This window comes from Falco biarmicus, chromosome 10 (genome assembly GCF_023638135.1).
Source record: "Falco biarmicus isolate bFalBia1 chromosome 10, bFalBia1.pri, whole genome shotgun sequence".
Taxonomy (NCBI): Eukaryota; Metazoa; Chordata; class Aves; order Falconiformes; family Falconidae; genus Falco; species Falco biarmicus.
Window position 1 is genome coordinate 35,989,015 of NC_079297.1, and position 20,262 is coordinate 36,009,276.

At 58.9% G+C, this 20,262-nt stretch overlaps 1 protein-coding gene across 1 annotated transcript in view; it reads right to left on the reverse strand.

Moving 5' to 3' along the window:
- Window positions 1-20,262, reverse strand: part of DUSP8 (dual specificity phosphatase 8) — a 35,327-nt gene that overhangs the window by 6,933 nt on the left and 8,132 nt on the right. The window contains 5 exon segments of the mRNA XM_056354830.1: window positions 192-315; window positions 510-669; window positions 2,890-3,056; window positions 19,519-19,642; window positions 19,645-19,659. Of these exon segments, the coding sequence (XP_056210805.1) occupies window positions 192-315; window positions 510-669; window positions 2,890-3,056; window positions 19,519-19,642; window positions 19,645-19,659 (590 nt within the window).

Below are 20,262 nucleotides of genomic sequence, written 5' to 3' on the forward strand. Positions count from 1 at the left end.
TACTGCTTCCAACCATTCCTCATTTCATGCACTTTATCAAGGGAGGTACGGTTTGGTTCTGCCAGGACTCAGCCAAGACAAGACAGAGCTGCCAGGAGCTCCCACCCTCTCCTTCTGGGCTCAGCCTGCTTTCCTTCCGTGGCATGAAGCATCCCAGCATAACCCCTCCCTGCCCTCTGGGGAAAACTCACCTGTAAGCATCATCTGATGACATACCCATGGTCTTCATGATGTAGGCGATGGCGATGGTGGCCGACCGGGAGATCCCAGCCAAGCAGTGCACGATCACCTGGCAGCTGGACACCTTGGCCTTGTCTGGAGCACGGCAGAGGAAACAGAGGAGAGCATCGATGCGGTCAGCGGTGGCGAGCAAAATGCCTGCAGCCTCCCTCCCCAACCCGCAACCCCTTTGTGCGAAAGGACCAGGGCTCCTGGGAGCAAGATCATCGAGGGCAGAAGAGTTCAGGTTTTGAAGGCTGAGAACTGGGGGGTCCGCAACAAAAGCTCACCAATGAATTCGATGGACTTGTCCAGCCAGGGAAGCAGCTTCTCACAGTAGTTGTCATTGACAGGAATGCGCATGAAGTGACTATCACAGATGAAGTCTGGCTTGGGACAGGAGTTGCTGGCGTTGAGGACATAGCTTATCCCATTCTGCGTCATCAAGTCCTGGTGGGGAAAAAAGTGATCGAATGATCAACTGCGTTCAGCCAGCACCGAGTGCTGAAGATCAGCCTCGTCGTGCACTCCCTGCCTTTTCCCTGCCCAGTATTTTCTCTGTGGGTCTCCCACTGCTGCCTTGGCCTCATTGATGGCAGTACAGCAAAGACTATCTGAGAAGGTTGTGTCCATTTAGATGACACAGATTTGAACCTCATCAGATCTTTACCTTGGTCCAAGTAAGACTGGAGACACCCGGAAGGGGGTCCCAGCGACCCAGGAACCCCAGTATGAGAGTCATAGGAAAATACAAGAAAGCAAATCAGCAAAAACTCTGGCTGAAAGCTTTGGAAGTATCAGCTGAGGGAGAGAGGAGGCATCGCATCAACAAAGTGCAATGGGTCATGGGATGCACCCTATGTTAACCAGTGCCAACCCACGTCTTCGCTCCCAGACCCCACAGACACATCGGGAGTTCTCACAGACTTGTTAGTTGTTCACGGTTCTTCACCGTGACATCAGCTCTTGTGCTGGGACACAGGCAGGTGGCGAGGGGATCCCCCTCTTCCCTCCTCCTGACACTGGAGTGAACCTGGGCTGGTTTTCTGTGACTTTTCTGCTTTGGCCACCCAATGGCCATGATCACTGCCCATATTTCTGACTCAATAAAACGCAATGGCACGAGGGAGACCTTGGGTAAGTAGGGTCAGACAAAAAACTGCAATGAGGGGGTGAGCTTTGACCCGTCCCTCAGGGATGTACTGGGCGTGTACTGCTGCATCCACACTGACCTCCATTCTTCCCTCCCAGGGCTGTGGCCAGCTTCACCTGCTACATGCGATGCTGACACCAAATGCATGGCTCATCTGACCCCTGCCTCTTTCCCCGTCCCATCAGGTTGACTGTCACCTCTGCGGCTGGGGGAAGGTTGCTTATGAAAAATGGAGGAACATCTGTGCCGGCTGCTGGGTCTCAGTGCCTGGTCTACTGCATTCCAGGGAAGACCCAGAATTAAACAGGAGGAGAAAAAAAGGAGATAAAAGAGTCCTTCCACAGGTCAGAGTGCATGGAGCTGCCATGTGGGATCCCTCCTTCGGAAGGGGCTGAAGAAGGGAAGCATCACCCATGCACAGCTCCAGCCCTTGACCCTGCTCTGCTGCCTGTGAATAAGGCATCTTCTGGCCACATCGTAGGGATGGCAGAAAACACAGCTCCCAAAGATGAACAAAACCCTCTGAGGAGGTGGGGAGGGAAGGAAACCATCAAATCCCTGCCTGACACTGGCTCCTCGGGAGCCCGCACCGGGGTTTCGGCCCTGGCTCTCCAGCGGCCAGCTCCTGCCCGCCCCAGCAGGCTCTGCAGAGCCCGCCTCGCTCCGTGGAGCCAGCCCAGCTCCCGGGCTCACATTCTTGGCATTTTTCTCTTTCATTTCCTTCTACTCCCCGTATATAATTTCTCTCTCCCTCCTTTCTGTCTCCAACCCCCCCCTCCGGCATCGTGGTCCCTTTCCCCCCTCGCGAGGACGCCCGGCTGGCTCCCTCCTGCCCGCAGTAGGCAGGCGCCCAGCGGCAGTTCAGCTGCAATTTCTCTTTCTGTCTTCTCCCCGTTATTTTTTCTTTCAGCAAAATTCCTTCCCTGGCGTGACATCACAGCACAGCCCTCCCAGCACCTTTAAAAGGGCACTGTCCCTCTTTTTGCCTCTCCCCACAGCAAAACTTGGCTCATTTGGGGGCCTCCTGGGCAAGCCCCTGCCCCTGGCCAGCGCTGCCCACCCCACGCTGCCACGGCTGAACACGCCGGCTTGCTCCCGCTCCCTCTGGCTCCCAAGGGGATGGGAAGCTCGCTGAGATCCGTGTTATCTGGCAGCCTTGCTAGCGAGGTGGGGGGGTGCAAAGCTGGCTCCTGTCCCACATCTCCCTCCAGCTGCGGTAACGCCTGCTCCAAGCCCAGGTGTTTTCCCAGCCATGCTCCTCCTGCCCCTGACTTTGCTACAGGCACTCGGGAAGACCACCCCAAAGCTCATCAATATAAAGGAGTCACCCTGCGACCACCCTCCCTGGTTCCGCCAGGCTCTGCCTACGCACCCCCCTGCCCTCAGCCTCCTGGTAGGGTCAGACCAACCGCGCGTGGTCCTCCCACCGGGCGGCAGTCCTTACTGCCCTCACTCTTCTGCATGGGTGGGGGTCCCGGATGGGACAGGGCAGACGTGTCCCCTCGGCAGGGCCGTACCTTGTTTAGGACGTCTTTTTGGGAGCCCAGGTAGAGATGCGGCAGGATGCGCGTGGGACCGACGTTGGCCACAGGCAAGCATGGCTGGGAGATGCTCATCGGCAGGATGGCAGCTGGCTTCCCCTCGCAGAGGCCTGGGAAGCAGGACGAGAAGGTGGCAAAGCCTCCTGCAGAGAAAATGGGGTCATTGAGCTCACAGCAGCGAGGCCGAGGCCATCAGTACCTGGCGCCCCAAGGCCTGGGCTGGGGGCAAAGTGGTGATAGCCCTGCAACACTGAGAACGGAGCCCTGAGGAGCAAAAAGCCACCAGCCATTGCTAACCAGTAAAGATGTGTTGTGATGACCGTGCCACACACACAGAGAAAGGCATGCAGACCCAGCTCTGATTTTTATTGCTGCAGCTGGATGTTAACATGCGTGAGGCATCCCGCACCCCCTCGTGCTCTTTGCAACTTCATTCAGACAAACGACGGGAAGAGAAAGTCCTTTCCTTGGCTGCCTACTGCTCTGGGGACAACCAGGCCTGCTTTTCGATAGCAACACCCGCCAGGGCAGGGTGACGACAAGCAAGGTGCAAAAGCTCCCTGGGCTGGGGAGGTCAGCCCAAACCTTGCCACAACAGCTATGCTTAGACATTGCGGTTTCTGAGTGATGCCCCCTCTGCCCAGCACTGCTGAGCCCATGATTTCCACCACATCGGGCTGGACCAGCACAGCGGTACCTGCAGGCCATTGCAGTTTTTCACGCTCTGACCTTACCGAATGTGACAGCAAGCAGTGCCCAATTTACTGCATCGAGCTGCTGGGCAGTCATACCCAGCCTGAGCATCTCGAAGCCCAATAATGAGAGAAAACCCCCAGCTGGGGCCACAGTAGGTGGCATCTGACAGCCAAAGCTATTGCCATGGTGTCTGGCACAGCCTAAACGTGAAGGAGTCCAGTCTCTAGCTCAAGCAGAGAAAGCACTGACTACTGACTTGAGCAGGGCAGCAAGCATTGCCCTGCCTGCACGGTGGGCAGCTCGGGGGGCTGGAAAACCCCCAGTGCTGTCGCACGTCCTGCATGGTTGCATGAGGCCACCAGTGATCCTGATGTGCTCTCGCTCACTGATTCTGTTGTCCAGGGTAGAGCTGGCTCTGGCTAGCGGTGGCCCAACCTCACTCCCCTCCAGCTGAGGACAGCTGGGTGGCAGCTTGGCGCAATGGAGAGGACCTTGGGTCAGATCAGCCCAACACGTCCTCCTGCAAGTTTTCCCAGTCATGTGAATGAGCAGATGCAGCTTGACATCACCCAAAGGGCAGAGAAGATTCTGGGGCTTGACCACCTTTGACTGTCAGAGGGACCAGGATGCCTCCATAAGATCCTTCTGAAAATCCAAGTCTCTGGACTCAGTCAGCATCATGGGAATCCCTGACCCATCTCCACAGCTAAATAAGATCTTTTAATAAGCCTTCGGTAATGATCTTTCCATTCAGTCTCTCTCCTCTTCAAAAGTGGGGCAACCTTGGCACATCCTCAGTTTACCTTCTCCAGCACCTTGCCAGCATTCCTGCTGGACTTATGGAGCACCCTCCCGGCTGCTGGTGTGGCACCCAAGCTCTGGCGGGGTATGACCGGTGCCGCAGACAACCCACCTCCCATATCTGGGAGGCGAAGCTGATGGAGAAGCCAGAACAGCACATAAAATCATGCTTGCACCACCCGGGAACATCCAAGGTCCTCCATCACCCTCCACCTCAGCAGCTCCTGGGGTCAGCTTCCACTGGCCCAAGAGGAAGGTATCCTCCAACCAACCTCTTTCCTCCCCTCTCGCCTTTTCCTGGCTGGCAGCTAACACAGCTCCCAGCTTCAAAACCTGGCCAAGCCACCAGGCGTAGAGTTAAAGCACCTTATCTTCTCCAGCACTTCCTTTTCTCTGGCTCCCTCTGAAATGACATCACCTCTCAACTGGGACATTAAGTCAGAGTGAAAGCAGGAGGCCCAGGAGGCCCAGCACAGGTGTAGCACGGCTCCGGTTACTGCTCATCCCTGCGCTGTGTCCCCATTGCCAAGGAGTGTAAATCACCGGCCAGAGCCCTGCACGGACACACACGACCTCCCCGCTTCACCCCAAGCTTCAGCACATGCCACCGGTGCCTGGGGGATGCTGGAGCAGGAGGCAGAAGCTGCCGTACATGGCACTGAGTGCGGCGCAGATTCGACCCCTGTACTCATGCAAGACAACACGGGGATTTTTCCAAAGGCACCCGGCACATTTTTGGGGAGCAGAGTGCAGGCAAGCGCAGCCCCAGGGATCGATGCCTGCTCCGGTCCCCAGGCCCCCAGCCTCCTGCGCTCACTCACACCCGGCGGCAGCTCCACGTGCAGCTTCCATCGCTCTTTGAAGGCCGGGGAGCGTGGGGTGATCTCACAGCTCAAGCAGGTCGGGGCATGCCGCTCTCTCCCCCTTGCCCGCCCCCGCTCGCCAGGCAGCAGCTCCTCTGCCAGCCCGGCCTGGGGAAGTCCGGGCAGGGGAGGCTGCAAAGCCGGCGGGGGTGTTTGCGGAGAGGGGCAGCAGCACCCTCGGCTGCGGTGCCTGCCCCGGCACGCTGCCAGCAACTGCAGGATGCCGGCACCTCAGATGATGCCTATAGCTCCCCACTCTTGTCCCAAGCACAGCCTCAACCCTGTGACTGGGAGCCCGGGCATGCTCCCATCCTGCCTGTCCTCGTTTCCCCCATGCCTGCAGCTGCTGAGGGCAGCCCGGGCTCGGGGGAAACCCTAGAGATGGGGCCGAGTACCCGATGCCATCCCAACCTCGAAGCAACGCTCACCCCACCCCGCACCGGCTGCTCTAGCATGCCTTTCATTTTTAGAAAGCAAAGCAGCTCTTCAAAACAATCCCAAAGGCAGTGAATGTCCCTGGCTGGGCTCCAACCGATACCTCGGCTTTCCCCCTCTTCCATTCCCCGGGCCACGGCTCCCAGCTTTTGCTGGGAGAGAGCGGCAGAGCCCCACAGGGTGAGGAGCCAGGGCAGCAATGGGTCTTTCTATCCTCTTTTATTCTCAGCGCCGGTGCTGGGAGCACCGTGTCTCTTGGCACATGGGGAATTAAGCTGAGGAAGGATCTGTACCTGAACGTGGAGCGGGTGCTTGGGGATCTCTGGTTTCCTTGTGATGCTCCCCTTGAGCCTGGCGAGGGCTTGCTGGGGAGGAGCTGGTCCCTGCAGGCACAGCCCAATGCTCTGCTCACATCTCCAGCATTCCTGAGGGCTCTCAAAACCATTCCTTGGAAAACCCAGTGCCTTCCTGTCTCCCACAGGCAGAGGTGGGCCCAGGAGGGGAGGGGGGCTGTTTGGGCACAGGGAAGCAGGCCAGAAGTGGGGACACCTTCACTGCTCCTGCTGAAGACGGAGGAAGAAGGAGCCAAGAACCAGCAACATGCAGGGCTCCGGGAGGGCTGGGAGGTGAAAATCACCCCCCACCTTTGGGGGGTTCATTCAGCAATGCCCCCAGAGACACAAACCCCCTTATCAGTGTCCCGCTTAAGGCAGGGCTGAAAAGGATCACAGCTTTTGGGAGGGAGAGGAGTGCTGCCAGCACCCCAGAGGAAAGAGGGAAACCGAGGCACGGGGTGTTGCAGCAACTTAGTGCCAGAAAAGTGCAACAACTGAAGCCTCATTTCTTCTCCCATCCCAGGCCTCACTCACGGGGTGCTGACTCCCCTTCTGCCTCCTGCTGCGCCCTGCAGAGACCCCTCTGGGTCAGCCCCCAGCCCTGCTCTGCATGGCCCTGGTGGCTAACAGAGGAGGGGGAAAAAAACCCCACAACTCTTCCCCATCCCCATCTTTGCCAGGCCCTCCCCTCTGCATATTTTCCAGCTGAACATCTATGACAACGTCCCAGAGAAACTGGATTTGCTGGGAGAACAGACACCACAGAGGGAAGGTGGCCAGCCGGGAAATCCTTCCCGAGCCCCATCCATCAGCCCAGAGGGAGAGGCCAGTAGCATCTTCGAAAAAGCTCCTGTAAGAGCAGCATTGCTGCAGCTGCTGGGGAGCCCTGCACCTTTCCCCCCTGAGCAGCAAACTGCAGGGTGAGGAGCCCCTCCGACACTCTCTCTTCGCAGCAGCAGCTGTGTGAGACCCTGAGATGGCTACAACCGAAACAAAAAGCCCCAGTGCTGGTGCGGGGCTGATGGGCATGGAAGGAGATCAGAAGGTGGAAGGAGAATGGTGCTGGACTGCTGAGCTGGGACCCTGCTGCACGTGGGACACTGGCAACTTCTCAGGCATCACCCCTCACCCTGCAAGCTGCCCTGGTCCCCTCTCTGCCAAGGCAGGGCAGCAGTAGTGGTGCAGGGAAGGTGACACAGAAGGGGACAAAGTCCTGGCTAGGGACAGGGATGTGGTATGGCATCATTTTCCTCCTGATGGTAAGCCCCAGCTTTGGGGATTTACAATTCCCTGAGTGCACAGGATCTTAGGGGAGATGGTGCTGGCGACAAAAGGGAGACACGGGGCACCTTAAGCAAGGCTAGCCCAGCTCCCTGCTGATCCCTGCGATCCTCCCTGCACCAAGGCCGTCTTCCTAGGCTGGAGGCATAAAGTGGAGACAGAGGAACAACCGGGCTTCAACACCCTCTCATGTCTTGCTCCGACGGCTGCAGGCTGCCCATTCATCTCCATCCCCGTGGACTCACCTCCTTCAGGCTCCCTTGGAACAACCCCACAGCTCTGGCCTCAGGTGCTGTGCCCCGCCAACTGCAAGAAGCTGCACACTTGCAAGAAGCAAGAAGATCCCCAGGGCACCTGCCTCACCCCAAAACCACTCTTCAGGAAAGCCCCATGCCTCCTGAACACTCCCAGCCCCACGAGTCCCGTAAATGCCCTCCCAGAGGCACACAGCAGCAGGGACATGCCCCGTTTGCCAGCCTCCCACGTGTGTAGAGGAGCACATCCAACCCAAAGCCCCGCAGCAGGCAACAGTGAAAAAGAGGTGACATGTCACCCCACTGTGCCATCAGCCCTGAGGAGGAGGGCCACAGGCAGAGCTGCGAACCCTCCCTGGGACAGCAGCTGCTGCACCCCACCTCCTCACACCAGCAGCTGGCAGGAGACCTGCCGAGGGTATTAAAGAGGCGGTTTATAGCCCACCCTCATTGCTCCCATAATGAGTGTTAAAGAGCAGCAGCCCGAGCTGCTCTGAGACCTGTTCCCCATGCAGGTGTTGGAGCTTTTGCAGCAGCCCATGGTCCTGCTGGTGGGTTTCACGCCTGGGCTCATGCTGGAGACCCTCTGCCCCCCTAAAGCTCCTGGCAGCCAAGGGGGCTGAGAGAGGTTGTGCTCTGCCCAGCTCTCATTAAAATGCCTGTGGTGGCTGACAGCCGCTGCCAGGGCGGCACGTGGCGAGGGGCAGCGGGGCATGCAAGCAAGCACGCGCCTCGGCTGCTGCTGGAGCAGCCACTGCACCGGCACGGCTCCCCTGCTGCTGTGCCGGCTCGGTGGCCGGGATGCCTGGATGCCCTCTCCTCATCACCTCAGTCCCCTGGGGATACGCTGCTCCCAGTGCCCCGACACATCCGTCCCCAAGTGTTAAACCACCTTGCTGAACTACGGCATGCCAAGAGACGACAGGAGCCGGGGGGGGGGGGGGGGGGGGGGGGGGGCGGGCGGGAGGCGGCCACGACGACACCTGCAAAACCCCAGCCCTTGCCTGCATCGGGCTCAGCCTTGGCAGGGCAGTGAGCCTGAGCATTCAGCCGAGCATCTCTGCAGCAGGTTGAATTGAAGGAAGGAAAGCAGAGGGGCCAAGCACACTGCACGTCGGCCCTCAGAACCGCGGGGAAAATCCCTCTTTGCAAAACGCTGTCTCCCTGGCTCTCTGCTGGGTGGGAGCCTGTCGGGGCCGGCAGCAAAGCCGGGCAGCATGATGAAACACCGCTTACTGCCACCCTTACTCACTGCGCTCCGGGAAGCTCCGGAGCTTTGTCAGCACTTCCCACTGCCTGGGATGTTTCTGGGATTTCCCCTTGCCTCCATCCTGGCTGTTCCCCTCCGGTGCTGCAGCCCCCGCTGCGTGTGCCCAGCCCCGCCGGGCTGGCGGTGCCCCGTGCAGGCAGCTGCCTGCTCTGCCCACCTGCCCGGTGCCAGCCGTGCTCCACCGCCCGGCCAACACACCCTCCCCTGGGTGATGCTCTATACTTCCACCCGTCTCGATGCATCGGAGAGAGATGTCTGGTGCTCTCCTAGTCCCCGGCCCAGCCTCTGTGCCTTCACCCTCCCTTCACTTGGCACTAAATTTCATCACCCCGCTGCTGGCTCCTTTCCCCGCCCCCCCCCCAGCAGCAGGGATGAGAAAACTGATGAATCAGCCCTATTATGGATTCATGTGAACTCCCCATTTCCCCTATGGTCACCCCGAAGAGCCTGTGCCCATCTGCTGCTACATTGCCTCGCTGCCACCCAAGCTGTGCCAGCTCCCCGGCCTCACAGGACCTCTCCCAGACCCCTCTCCCATTCTCCCAAGTGAGCAGAAAACATCCTTAAAAAAAAAGGAAAAGCGGCAGAAAGGAAGCCCTCCACCCACACAACCACGGACACACACTCCCCGAGCTGCCGGGCTTGATTTTCCTCTGGTGACTGTGCCTGCTTTGGACCAGCCTTACTGGTTCTAAGTAAAGAAAAATGTGTCATTTCCAGGAGCGACTTATTACTAATGACACCATCACTGGGTTATGTGCTTCATGCCACAAAAACCTGTCAAGCACTTTTAGCAGGCTCCCATTTTTAAGTGGTGATGGAGGGGAAGTTTCTTGATTCAACCATTCGGTAATCTAGGTCATTCCAGGCTCGGTGTATTTTTAAGCTGCTCCAGTTAATACCCCCTTCCTCTGCGTGCCCTTCACCCCGGCACCGGGAGCTGGAAACACCGCAATCCCCCTGGAAACACCGCAATCCCCCGTTCTGAAAGACCCCCCCGAAGATGGGCAGGCGGCACCGCGCTGCTGGAGCGAGATGGCTCCTGCGGGTGGCGGCGGGGGGGCTGCGGGCGATCGTGCGCCCCTCACCCCCGGCCCCGCGGCCGCCCCCGGTCCGAGCCGCGATGGTGCCGGCAGGGCCCGCCGCGGCTCCCGCAGCCTTCCTCCTCCTCCTCCTCCTCCTCCTCTTCTGCTCCGGCCGCGCCCTTGCCGAGCCTGCCTGGGTGGAGAGGGGTTCAGGGGACCCCGGAGCGGTTCCCCCCACCCTCAGCCAGGCAGCCCCTCACCTGCCTGGAGGAGCTGCCCCTTCCCTGCTGCTGCCTGCGGGACCGGGCTAGCCGCCTCCGCAAGCGCTTCCGCACGCTGCCCGCGGCTGGGAACCGGCGAGCGCTCGCCCCACGCACGCTCGCCCCGCGCCCCCCGCACGCTCGCCCCGCGCCCCCCGCACGCTCGCCCGCTGCCTGCGCCCTTTGTACGCGCAGCCACCGCGCTGCGGTCCCCGCCGGGCGCTCGGCAGGAGCCACCCCCGACCCCCGGGCACAGCTCCCCCTTCCCCCGCCGCCCCCCTCGGAAGGAAAGGAGCCGGCCGGCTGACAAACCTCTCATGTCCCTGCTCTCCTTCATCCTCCGCACCCTTATTTTCAGCTTCATCTGCCCCTCGCGCATGTCTGGCCAAAACTGGTCCTCGGCGGGAGCGACCACCACATCCAGGGGCATCCAGGCAGCCGGGCTGCGCTCGGCGGCGCCGCTCGCCTCAGCAGAACACCAGCTGGCCGGCACGACCGCGCTAACAAGCCCCCCCCCCCAAAGCCCCTCTGCGGCACAGCACCGCCAGCCCCCGGCCACAGCCCTCAGGCTGAAAAAATAAAAAGCACCAAAAAGTCAAAAAGCTGGAAACCGAGCGGGGCGGGGGGGTCCCGGCGCAGCCCCCTTGCCCCGGCCGCCCTGCGCCTCGCCCGCCGCCGCGCAGTGAGCTCCGCCGGGCGCGCAGCGCTGCCGGGCCCGCCGCGCTCCCATAGCTAACGGGTCAGGCATGCGGCCGCATTCCTTACTCAGCGCACAGACACGCAGCGCCCGGCCTGACGCAGCCCTCGCTCCCCGCTTAAAGGCGCAACCACGGTTTTCTCGCCCGCCCCGAGCCCCCCCCCCCCCCCGCCCCCGCAGCCCCCGGTCGAGAGGGATGGCTGGATTTGGCCCCGCGGAGCTAACGTGGGGACGGGGACTTAGAGGGAGGCAGCTACCCCACACCTCTTTTAGCACCAGTCAGGGTGGTGGGTGATCAAACCCCCAAGAAGGAGAGGGGATGCAGTCCCGCTCTCCATCCCTGCTGCCCCCCGGCCGGTGACCGGCATCCTCTGGCTGTGCCCCATGCCCACCACCACTCCTGGCCGTACCGATGTGCATCCCCTGGGGTACGTTTAACTCTGATCCCCAGCCCCGGGAAGAGCAATGCCACAATCTCAGGTTCCCCAAGGAGGAAACTGAGGCACAAAAGATTAAATAACTTCTCCAGGGCTCTCTGCTGCAGGGCAGAGCTCGGGACCAGGGTCCCTACCCATCAGCTCATCTTTCCTCTTGATGCCTCCAAGGAGAGCATCACCCAGGAGGGATGCTCATGCTGGAGTCATTTCAAACAGCTGGAGGCAGACAGCCCCCAACAGCTGGCAGGGAATGGGGCTGGCACTGGGCTGCTCACGCCTGTGTGTGGCCACATCTTATGGAGGTATGTGCCCAGTCCCAGTGCCACAGGGCTGTGCTCTGGAGGAGATGCACCCTCCACCAAAGCCTTCTCAGTGCAGAAGTCCAGCAAGACAAGACATGTAGGAATGGGCTTTCCCAGTCCTGCTGGGGTCTATCCATCAGCAGTGGCTTCTGAAGCAGGTGGGGGCCTTTCTTCTTTGCATTTGTCCTGGGGGAGAGAATTACTTGTGTCCCCCTTTCCTACCCGTGGGACTCCTTAATATGTCTCCACCACGTTTATTGGTCTAAGCCCAAGCCTCCAGAAAATCATTCAGGATTATAGCAAGCAGAGGAGCGAGGCGGGGAAGGGGTGGGGGGTGGGGGGGATGTATTGTGCCTTTGAAAATCTGAAGCTTTACAGGCTGAAAAACCCCAGGCTGAGCCATATGTGAGTGACTTCAGTGTTTTTCCTTTGAATGACATCACATGAGATGAGGTCATTGGCATTAACTAAGTGCTCTCCCGCACCCCCACCCCCCACCCCGAGCGGAGCCAGCCTCCTAATGAGCCTTGTTGTTGTAACAAATATGGTTTGATTATTATCAGATGTGGGTCAGAGGTTGGATAAAATTCAAAGCGTGCTCCAACTAGGCTGGAAGAGAGAGGAGCAGCCTTCCCCCAAGAGCTGTGCTTGGGAAGTGGCTCTCACAGCAGCTCTGCAGGGGGGCTGTGGTTCCCTACATTTGCCACCTCTGTCCCTGTGAGGGAGGGCGCGTGAAGTTGGTGGCCAGTGCCAATGGCTCCCAGCGTGGAGATGCCTCCACCTCCTACCGCTGCTGCACCAGCAGTGCTCTACCCATGCTCTACCCAGGCGATTCAGCTGCAACCTGCTCCGTTGGCTGTGGTGGGGGCTCTGCTGGCGTGGAAACCATCGGTGGGTTGTGCAGGGGCAGCAGCTGGCTGCTCTGTGCCAGCCAAGGGGGAGGCTGCAGGAAGCACGTGGTGAATTAGGGGGTGCAATCATCAACCTGCCCCCGACCCAGCAGTACAGAAGCATGCATTTGCCTTCCCTCGCTGCATTGTGGTTGCCTGACTCCCTTAGGTCTGCAAGACCCTGCAGCACAAGTTATTTTGGTACTGACAGGCTCCTTCAGGATGTGTTTGGACTGAGTTTTCAGTTTAGGGCTGCTGGCAGCCCCAGCTGGGGAGCTGGGCATGACACCACCAAGCAGCCCTTGATGCAGGAGGCTCACCGGTATCTCACATCCCTCTGCCCCTCAGTAAAAGACAAGCGAGCACAGGTAGTCAGCAACCCCTTCCTCAACCCGCATGAGGTCCAGCCCACGGAGATGCCATCTGCAGCCACCACTTCCCAGGCAGAATCCTCCCCCCCACTCCCTCCCCACCTTCTCTGCTCCTTTGCCAGGACCAGGGTAAGGTTTGGGAGCTGGCACCGGCGTAGGGGAAAGCTGTCAAGTAGAGAGAAAAAAGGCAACACCCATAGTGCAGCAATACATGCCATGTCATCAGCTGCTGCCCCTTGGCCCCTGCCCACAGGTGCTCCTCCCAGCCAGGCTGTCACCCATGCTGCCTCCAGCCCCTATTTAGCAGACAGAGATGCATCACCTGGGGAGAGATGCCCAGCCTGGCCTTGCTTTCATTGCCACAGCACCCTCTGGCAAAAAAGCATTGCTGCAAGGGGTCTGACAGACTCACGAAACCCGCCTGCAGAAGCAGCAGCAGAACGAGCCCCTGTTCAGCACCTACGTGCCCATCATGACAGTACCTATAGCCTGGCAAGAGCACAGCGACGCAGTGGCCAGCAGTTCCTCTCTCCACTCAGTGCCGGGACCTTATATGCCAGCGCTGACCTCCTGCACGCGTGCGGTGCAGGCCCAGGGAAAGGGGCAGGCAGGTTTCTCAAAAGGAAGGAAACCATAACTGGGCAGCGGCTCCTGCCCATCGGGATCTCTGACTGGGGAAGCTGCCTTCCGTCGGCTTTCCAGAAATGAGAAATGAAATGACATGATGGTTTTGTAAGTCTTGGCAACCAGAGGGCTGCTCTTCCCTAAGTCCCTTCTCCTCCATCCCTCTCTGCCTTTGGCCCTTTTGCTCGCCTTTTCTGGGTCTGACAGCTAAAAACGCAGCCAGAGGGGGAGGGGAAGCTCCTCGGGGTAATTATAGAATCGGGGAAAACAAGTTGTCTGACGACAGCGTTGCTAAACAGGGAGGTTTAGAGCATAGGTCTGGAATACAATCAGCTCGCACATACGTGACCTGGCTTAACCCCTCCCAGGGATGCAGCCGCTGGTCCAGCCGGGGCCAAAACGCTCCCAGGCATCTCCCAGTCATGGTGGAGGGTGGGAAGGGGGCACCTCACCCCAACACCACACCTCGGCTGTGGAGACTGGGAGTGCTCCCTAGAACCACGCTGGGCTGGGTGGCTAGGGTTGGATGCCAGCACCCACTGGATGCGGGCTGGAAGGGTGAGAAAACACGGTCCTGCCCTGGCCAAAGCGGTCCTGGGCGGCTTTGCTGCAGGAAGGAAACTCCTCCGGTGCCATGGACCCAGGGGTGTCCTGTGCAAGAGGGAAGGAGGTTCGGCGAGTTACCTAAACCTCCAGGGCTGTCAAAATCAGAAACCATGGTGTTACCATTTGGTTTCTACAAAAAGCACCTCTCCTCCTAGGCGGGCAATAGTGCCCTACCTCCAGCGCTCTGGACAGGTAGAGCAAAGCATCGCCACAGGTCATCCCGCTGCGCCCACCACCTACGGCCTCAGAAAAGCTGAGCATAACCCCCTCCACAGCACTTCTTACCCTTCTTCTGCTCCTGAGCACAACCAGGATCCCCATCCACATTATTTGCAAAGCTGGTTCTTCCAAACTCCCATATGTGGGAGAAGCATGAGAGAGCCACGCGAGCACTCCTCCCCACCTCACCCCACCCCTGCACCCTCTTTACTCATACCCGCACTCCTGCCAGCCAGGGATCTCCTTTTGGTTCCTCATGGTACGCTATGGGATGGAGATGTCCACGGGTGGGCAGAGGTGCTTGTGGGACACTCAGAGACAGTCATTAGACTTTAGGAGAAAAACTTGTGGGTACATCTGATGGATTCACGCTAATAAGTCCCCAAGTGCTCTTGCAGTCTGAGGGTGCCTGAACTAGCCCTAACCTGACCTACACGTGCATCTTCAGGCCCATGTATCGAGCAGAGGCTCTGCTGGAGTCGGCGGACAAAGTCCACCAGTTAGTGCATCCCACACGTGCTGTATGCCCGGGAGACACGCTCACACACCAAAGCCGTCAGATGAAATCGCAACGCTGTCCCAGAGCGGGCGGTGAGGAAGGTGACCATCAAATAACCAGCTGCAGTGGAGTCCTGCTGGCCCACTCCTGCCAGCTTCTGACTGATGACCAAAGCCTGGGTGTTCGGGGTATTTTCTTTCTTAAGTTTTAAATTATTTTTTCCTTACATCGGGTTTGTAAAGACACCTCAGTCCTGGTTCTGGATCCTGCTAAGCTTTTAGCTTCAGCACCAGCCATGACAAGCTTTGCAGATTGTTTTGTATTTCTGCTGCCTTTTGGATACACATGCCGACTCCAGCCCCTGCAACTGGCTAAAAGCAAGTTCCCTCTACTCTGCCCTGCCTATGTGCTGCTTTTGCACCTGCCTAGCTCGCCTTCTTTCATTCATCTTCTCTTTTCCTCTAAAACAGCCCCAGCCCAACATTTTTTCAAGCGGTGCAGGCAGCAACGGAGGTGTGATGCTGGCATGTGGCATCTCACCAACATGACATGTAAAAGCATCATGGTATTTTCAGCCAAGGATGAGCAAAGTCACATTCAGCTGCCCTGAAGTTTAACTTCCTTTTAGGACTGCCCTATGCAAAAAAACCACCCCTCCAACAACCAACAATAAAACAAAACAAAAAAAAAAACCTTTTTCTTTTTTTATTAAAATTATCTGTTCCTGAGTCCTTGTTTCCCAAATAATTCCAGCCAGTGCTGAACCCACTCACGGCCGGGCAGCCCAAGTCAGCTCCCGCAATGGAAACCCCCTTTCTTTTCTCACTACATTTTGGCCACTCTGAAGTCACCTGCCTTTGGTAGATTCCCCTGAAATCCCCCAAATCTCAGCCCCCTCCAGATCACCGCCACCACGCAATCACAGCTCTCGCTGGCCGTGCTAGTGGCTGCGGCGCCGCCGGGCTGGAGAGGACCTAGGTGATGGCCAGCGCTGCCAAGGCCAGCCTGCTCACCGAGGAGGAGGATGGCGAGTGGAAGGCTGGGAGGGATTTCTCGCTGATGATATTGTTACATTCTTTCCGAATCCTGGGAGTAAACAGACGCTCCAAATTTAGAAAGAACAGGACTGGAAAATTTAAACATTCCTTGAAGAATTGGTACAAAAGGCGGGGGGGGGGAGTGGGGGGTGTGGGGGGGCTGAAGATGATCTCACACTCACTCCCGAGCCAGATGAAAAGCTCATGACTCCAGCTCAGAACGCGAGGGGCCTGTTTCAGGTCGGAGCGTGATATCGCACTGATAAAGCTCCCCGGGCGCACGAGACCACAACGAGAAGAGCCTCCGCTGTGCGAGGGGGTCCCACCTTTGGCAGTCGGGTGGGGGGACCACCCTGCTGACCACCCCGCCAGCCCCGGGTCCACCTCCAGCCGGCAGCCAGCTTTGGGCACAGGACCACCTGGCTCAAGGACCAGGAGCAGGGGCAGGATGGGTGCCTGAGCATCATCTGGCCGAGCATCCCAAGCCCTCAGCTGTCGCTTCTAGCCACTGAATGGGAGCAAAGGGACATCTCCCCACCCTGTGCCATAGCTGGACAAACAGAGAGGAGCTGGTGAAGCTCAGCACCCAGCAGCTCAGCACCGTGCTACGGCCCTGGCCAGGCTCCAATACGAGAGCTGGCACGCGGGAGCCATCAGGGAGTGATGGAGCCAGACCGCTGCTGCTGCTTCATAAACAGATAATGGCTGTTAATAAAAACCAAGTGGGAGTTTTGCACAGGGATAAAAGAAGGTGGGGGGGGGGGAGGGGGAGCAAAGTGGGGGGAAAAAAGAAAAGCAAAAAAAAAAAGCAAAAAAAAAAAAGCAAAAAATAAAGCAAAAAAGCGAGCGTTTGTGCTGAAGTAAACAAAGGTTAAAGAACAGTCAGGCTCCTGCAGGAATAGCAGAGCTGGGCTGGGAGGGAGGGAGGGGGCATTACGTAATGCAGGAAAAATGTTGGCTCCATTCAGTTTTCCACCACTTCATGTGATGTCAGGAAAACCATATAAATCAACAGTCTTTCTGCTCCCACGGATGGAGGGCAGCAAGCAGCACTATTTATACTTACACAATTAAAAAAAAAAAAAAAAAAAAAAGGAAAAAAGAAGAGAAGCTGAATATTTCCAAGACTGGGAATAATTGACTCAGATTCCTCCTTCCCAGCCCGCTGGAATTGCTACTTCTGGACTGTTAACCCTTGACGGGTCCCTGCTGCCACTCCTGCCACTCCCCAGCTCCCCCGTCCTTGCCCATCAGCTGCTTCAAGGGTCTGAGGGACAATGGGCTGGAGGTGACCAAGAATGGCCAAGCACCCAAGCGTGGCGTTTGCACGAGGTGGGGACACCGAGGCAAGGGTGCGTGTCACACCTGCAGGGGCTCAGGACGAGCTGGGGAGCATCGAGGGGCTGCCTAGGGTGCCCACACCAGATTGGGGACCCACAGGACGGGGTTCCCTGGGGTGCTGGCATCCATTTAGGGACAGGCTGAGATTGCAGGACAGGACCCTGAGATTTCAGCAGCCCTTGCCAGCCCGACTGCCCCTGGGGTCACAAGCCACCTCTGGGAAGGACCCCAGGCACCTCTCCTGGGACACAGGATGGGCTGGGGTGGGACAAGGTGCCTGAGCCTGGAGCAGACAGATCGAGGGGTTAAATCCCACCAGGGCGAGGGGTCAGGATCAGGCCCAGGCACCATCCTGCCCCAGACCTCCCAAGCACTGCGGAGCTGCCTCTCAAACCAGGGGGCTGCTGCCCAGCTGCAGGCAGGAGGGAGTGCTGCCTGCCGCCCCGCGTGCCCAGCCGCCCCCGATGCTCCGCAGCTGCTTCCAGTCACGATTTCCATGCAGAACGCCGCCGCCATGACCCAGTGTTCCACATTTTGGTTCCCGTTTTTTCTACCCGCTGGTGGCCCATCTTCCACATCAGCTTTGCCTGTGCCTACCACCGCCACGCTGCTGCACAGGGGTCTGGGCTCCCGCAGCCCAGGGGGATGGAAATGTCTGCCCTGAAGATGGAGGATGCATGTGCCCCCATGGGGGTGCAGGTTTGCTCGTGGGGGGCTCAGCTGATGGCCCAGGGGGGGTGGCAAGCTGCCGGTGTCACCCAGCATGGGGCACGCCATGCATGCGGCTGGGGTGCACCGGGGGTCCCCCAAGCCTCCCCTCACTTTCCCAGGGAGGACGCGGCTCCAGGGCTTTCAGGACCACCTCATTCAGCCCCATCCCTGCTTCAGGAGGACTCAGGGGTGGGGGTCTGCAGCCAGCATATAGCACTGCCCCTCACTCAGCCCTGGGGGGAGCGGCGTTGGGTTGGGGTGTGCCAGGGTCACACTGCGAAGGCTGTTTCCTGATCCATCCTGGTGACTATGCAGGTTCCTGCCCAGACGTGACCAAAGCCACCTACTCCTCCTCCTGCACCATGTGCCAAGCCTGTTTACACCGCGCCGACCTTGGAGCCACAGGCACAGCTGCCCGGGGTGGGCCAGGGGCTGCTGTGGAAGCCCATAGCAGCATCCTCCAGCACTGGCCTCAGCAGAGCTGCTGCAACTCAGGCCACGTTAATTAGCTTTATTGTGATTTCGTTTAGTCTCTGCTTGCCTTCGAAACCCTTGAACCAGGGGGTTTATTCCCGCTATTTCTCTGCTCTGTTCTCCCCAACACGAAGCAGCTCTAACTCAAAGCAGCTCCCTGAATGCCACTTGCTGTGCCACCCTGCCCATCACAACCACACCTTCCCAGGGTCTGTCATGCTGCTGGATTTGCAGGGGGCAGCTGCCCTCCATCGCTGTGACACTCTGGGGACACAGAGGTCGGTACCCTCTGCCTCAGCCCCAAAGCTGCACCCTGTTGCCACAGGATGAGGACAGGCCTGGGGAGCCGAGGATCCCCATCTCCGTGCTTCTGGTGCTGTCGAGGAGCCTGGATGAGTTCAGCAGGACCAAGGGGCTGGGGGGGGGGGGGGGGGGGGGGCGGGGGGGCAGCGCCTGCCCACGCCTCCGTGGGCAGAAAGCTTGGAGGTGGGCAGCCAGCCAGGCAGACACCCGGCTGTCCTGGCCACGGGGAATTAAAGGCAGCTTTAACTCTCCCTTCAGCAGCTCGTGACTCTTTCTCCTCCTTTCTGCTGGGCTGGAGAGTTTCATTCATCAGTCGCCTGCCTCCCATTTTGCTCTGTAAGAGGGCTGTAATTAGGGCAGCGCGTGCCTCCTCCTGCCTCTGTGCTCGTGCCTGGGGAGCATCATCTCCAGCAGACCCTGACTCACCCAGTGATGACCCTCTGCCCCTCTTCCCCTTCCCAGCACATCCACGTATCTCCTCTCCTGCCCTCCCTTTAACAGCAGTGAGAGCTCCCTAACCGGGTCTGGCCCTTGGCACGTTCACCGGGGATGAAGCAGCGCGGGGATGTGAGAACGAAGGGCAGCTTTCGGATGGCTGGATCCATGCCACCATGATCCCTCCACAACCTCCTCTCTCATTCACCCTGGTGCTGGATGCAGCGGTGGAGAGCTGGACAGCACAAGGAATGAATGCACAGGGAGGACCCAGCAATGCCAGCGTGGCTTGAGCCTCCTCGGCATGCGTGTGAGGCTGCCCTCTGCCACCATGGCCACCGGTGGCCAGGAAATGCAGATGGACATGTGTGGCCATGGCTCCGTAACTTCAGACTAAGGGGTAAGAGTGCCAGGTGAAGTGGTAACCCAGGGCTCCTACCTGTGAGGATGGAGACACTGTGGAAACAGCTATCCAGCTTGCCCAGGAGGATGGAGAGGAAGCTGTCAGCAGCCAAGCCGGTCACATCCCGCGTGCTCTGGTCATAGACCACCACGTCCTGGGTGCCTCCTCTGCCTCCACCTGCAGCAGAACAGCAAAAAACTGGGTGTCAGAGAAATAGGCTGAGCACTGAGGAGGAATGCTGCCCACACCACCATGGGAAGCAAAGCTGAATTTACCGGTCACACAGCAGGAGACCCCAGCTCCACAGCATCCGCACCAGCTGGCTTCACTCACCAAATGGAGGGTCCAGCCAGGCTGGGACTCCGCTCCATGGCTACAGGCAAGCGTGTCAGCACAGATGCTGCAGGAGCAGCCCCACCAACCATGAGCGCTTCTGAGCATCCTGCCCCAGACAGCATCACCCTCTGCTTGCCATTACTTAACCGCATCCCAGAAGTCGCCCTGACTTCATTCACCATCTCCTCCCCACCAAACCTTTGCCTCAGATACTCCTCTGCAGCCTGGCTGGTGCCAGGGGATTTGGGGGTGGTTCTGCAGGCAGGGGTGCTCCCAGCACAGCCCTTGTGCTGCGGCTGGAGGCGAGCGGGGCTGGAGCAACAGCTCTGCAGGGCAGTCTGGGGACACCGAGCCCAGCACAGTAACACCTTTGTAGGCACTGCCCCTCTGGAAGCTCAACCCAAACCTGCCGATCACCCCTGTGGGCTGAAGAAGGGGGAAAAC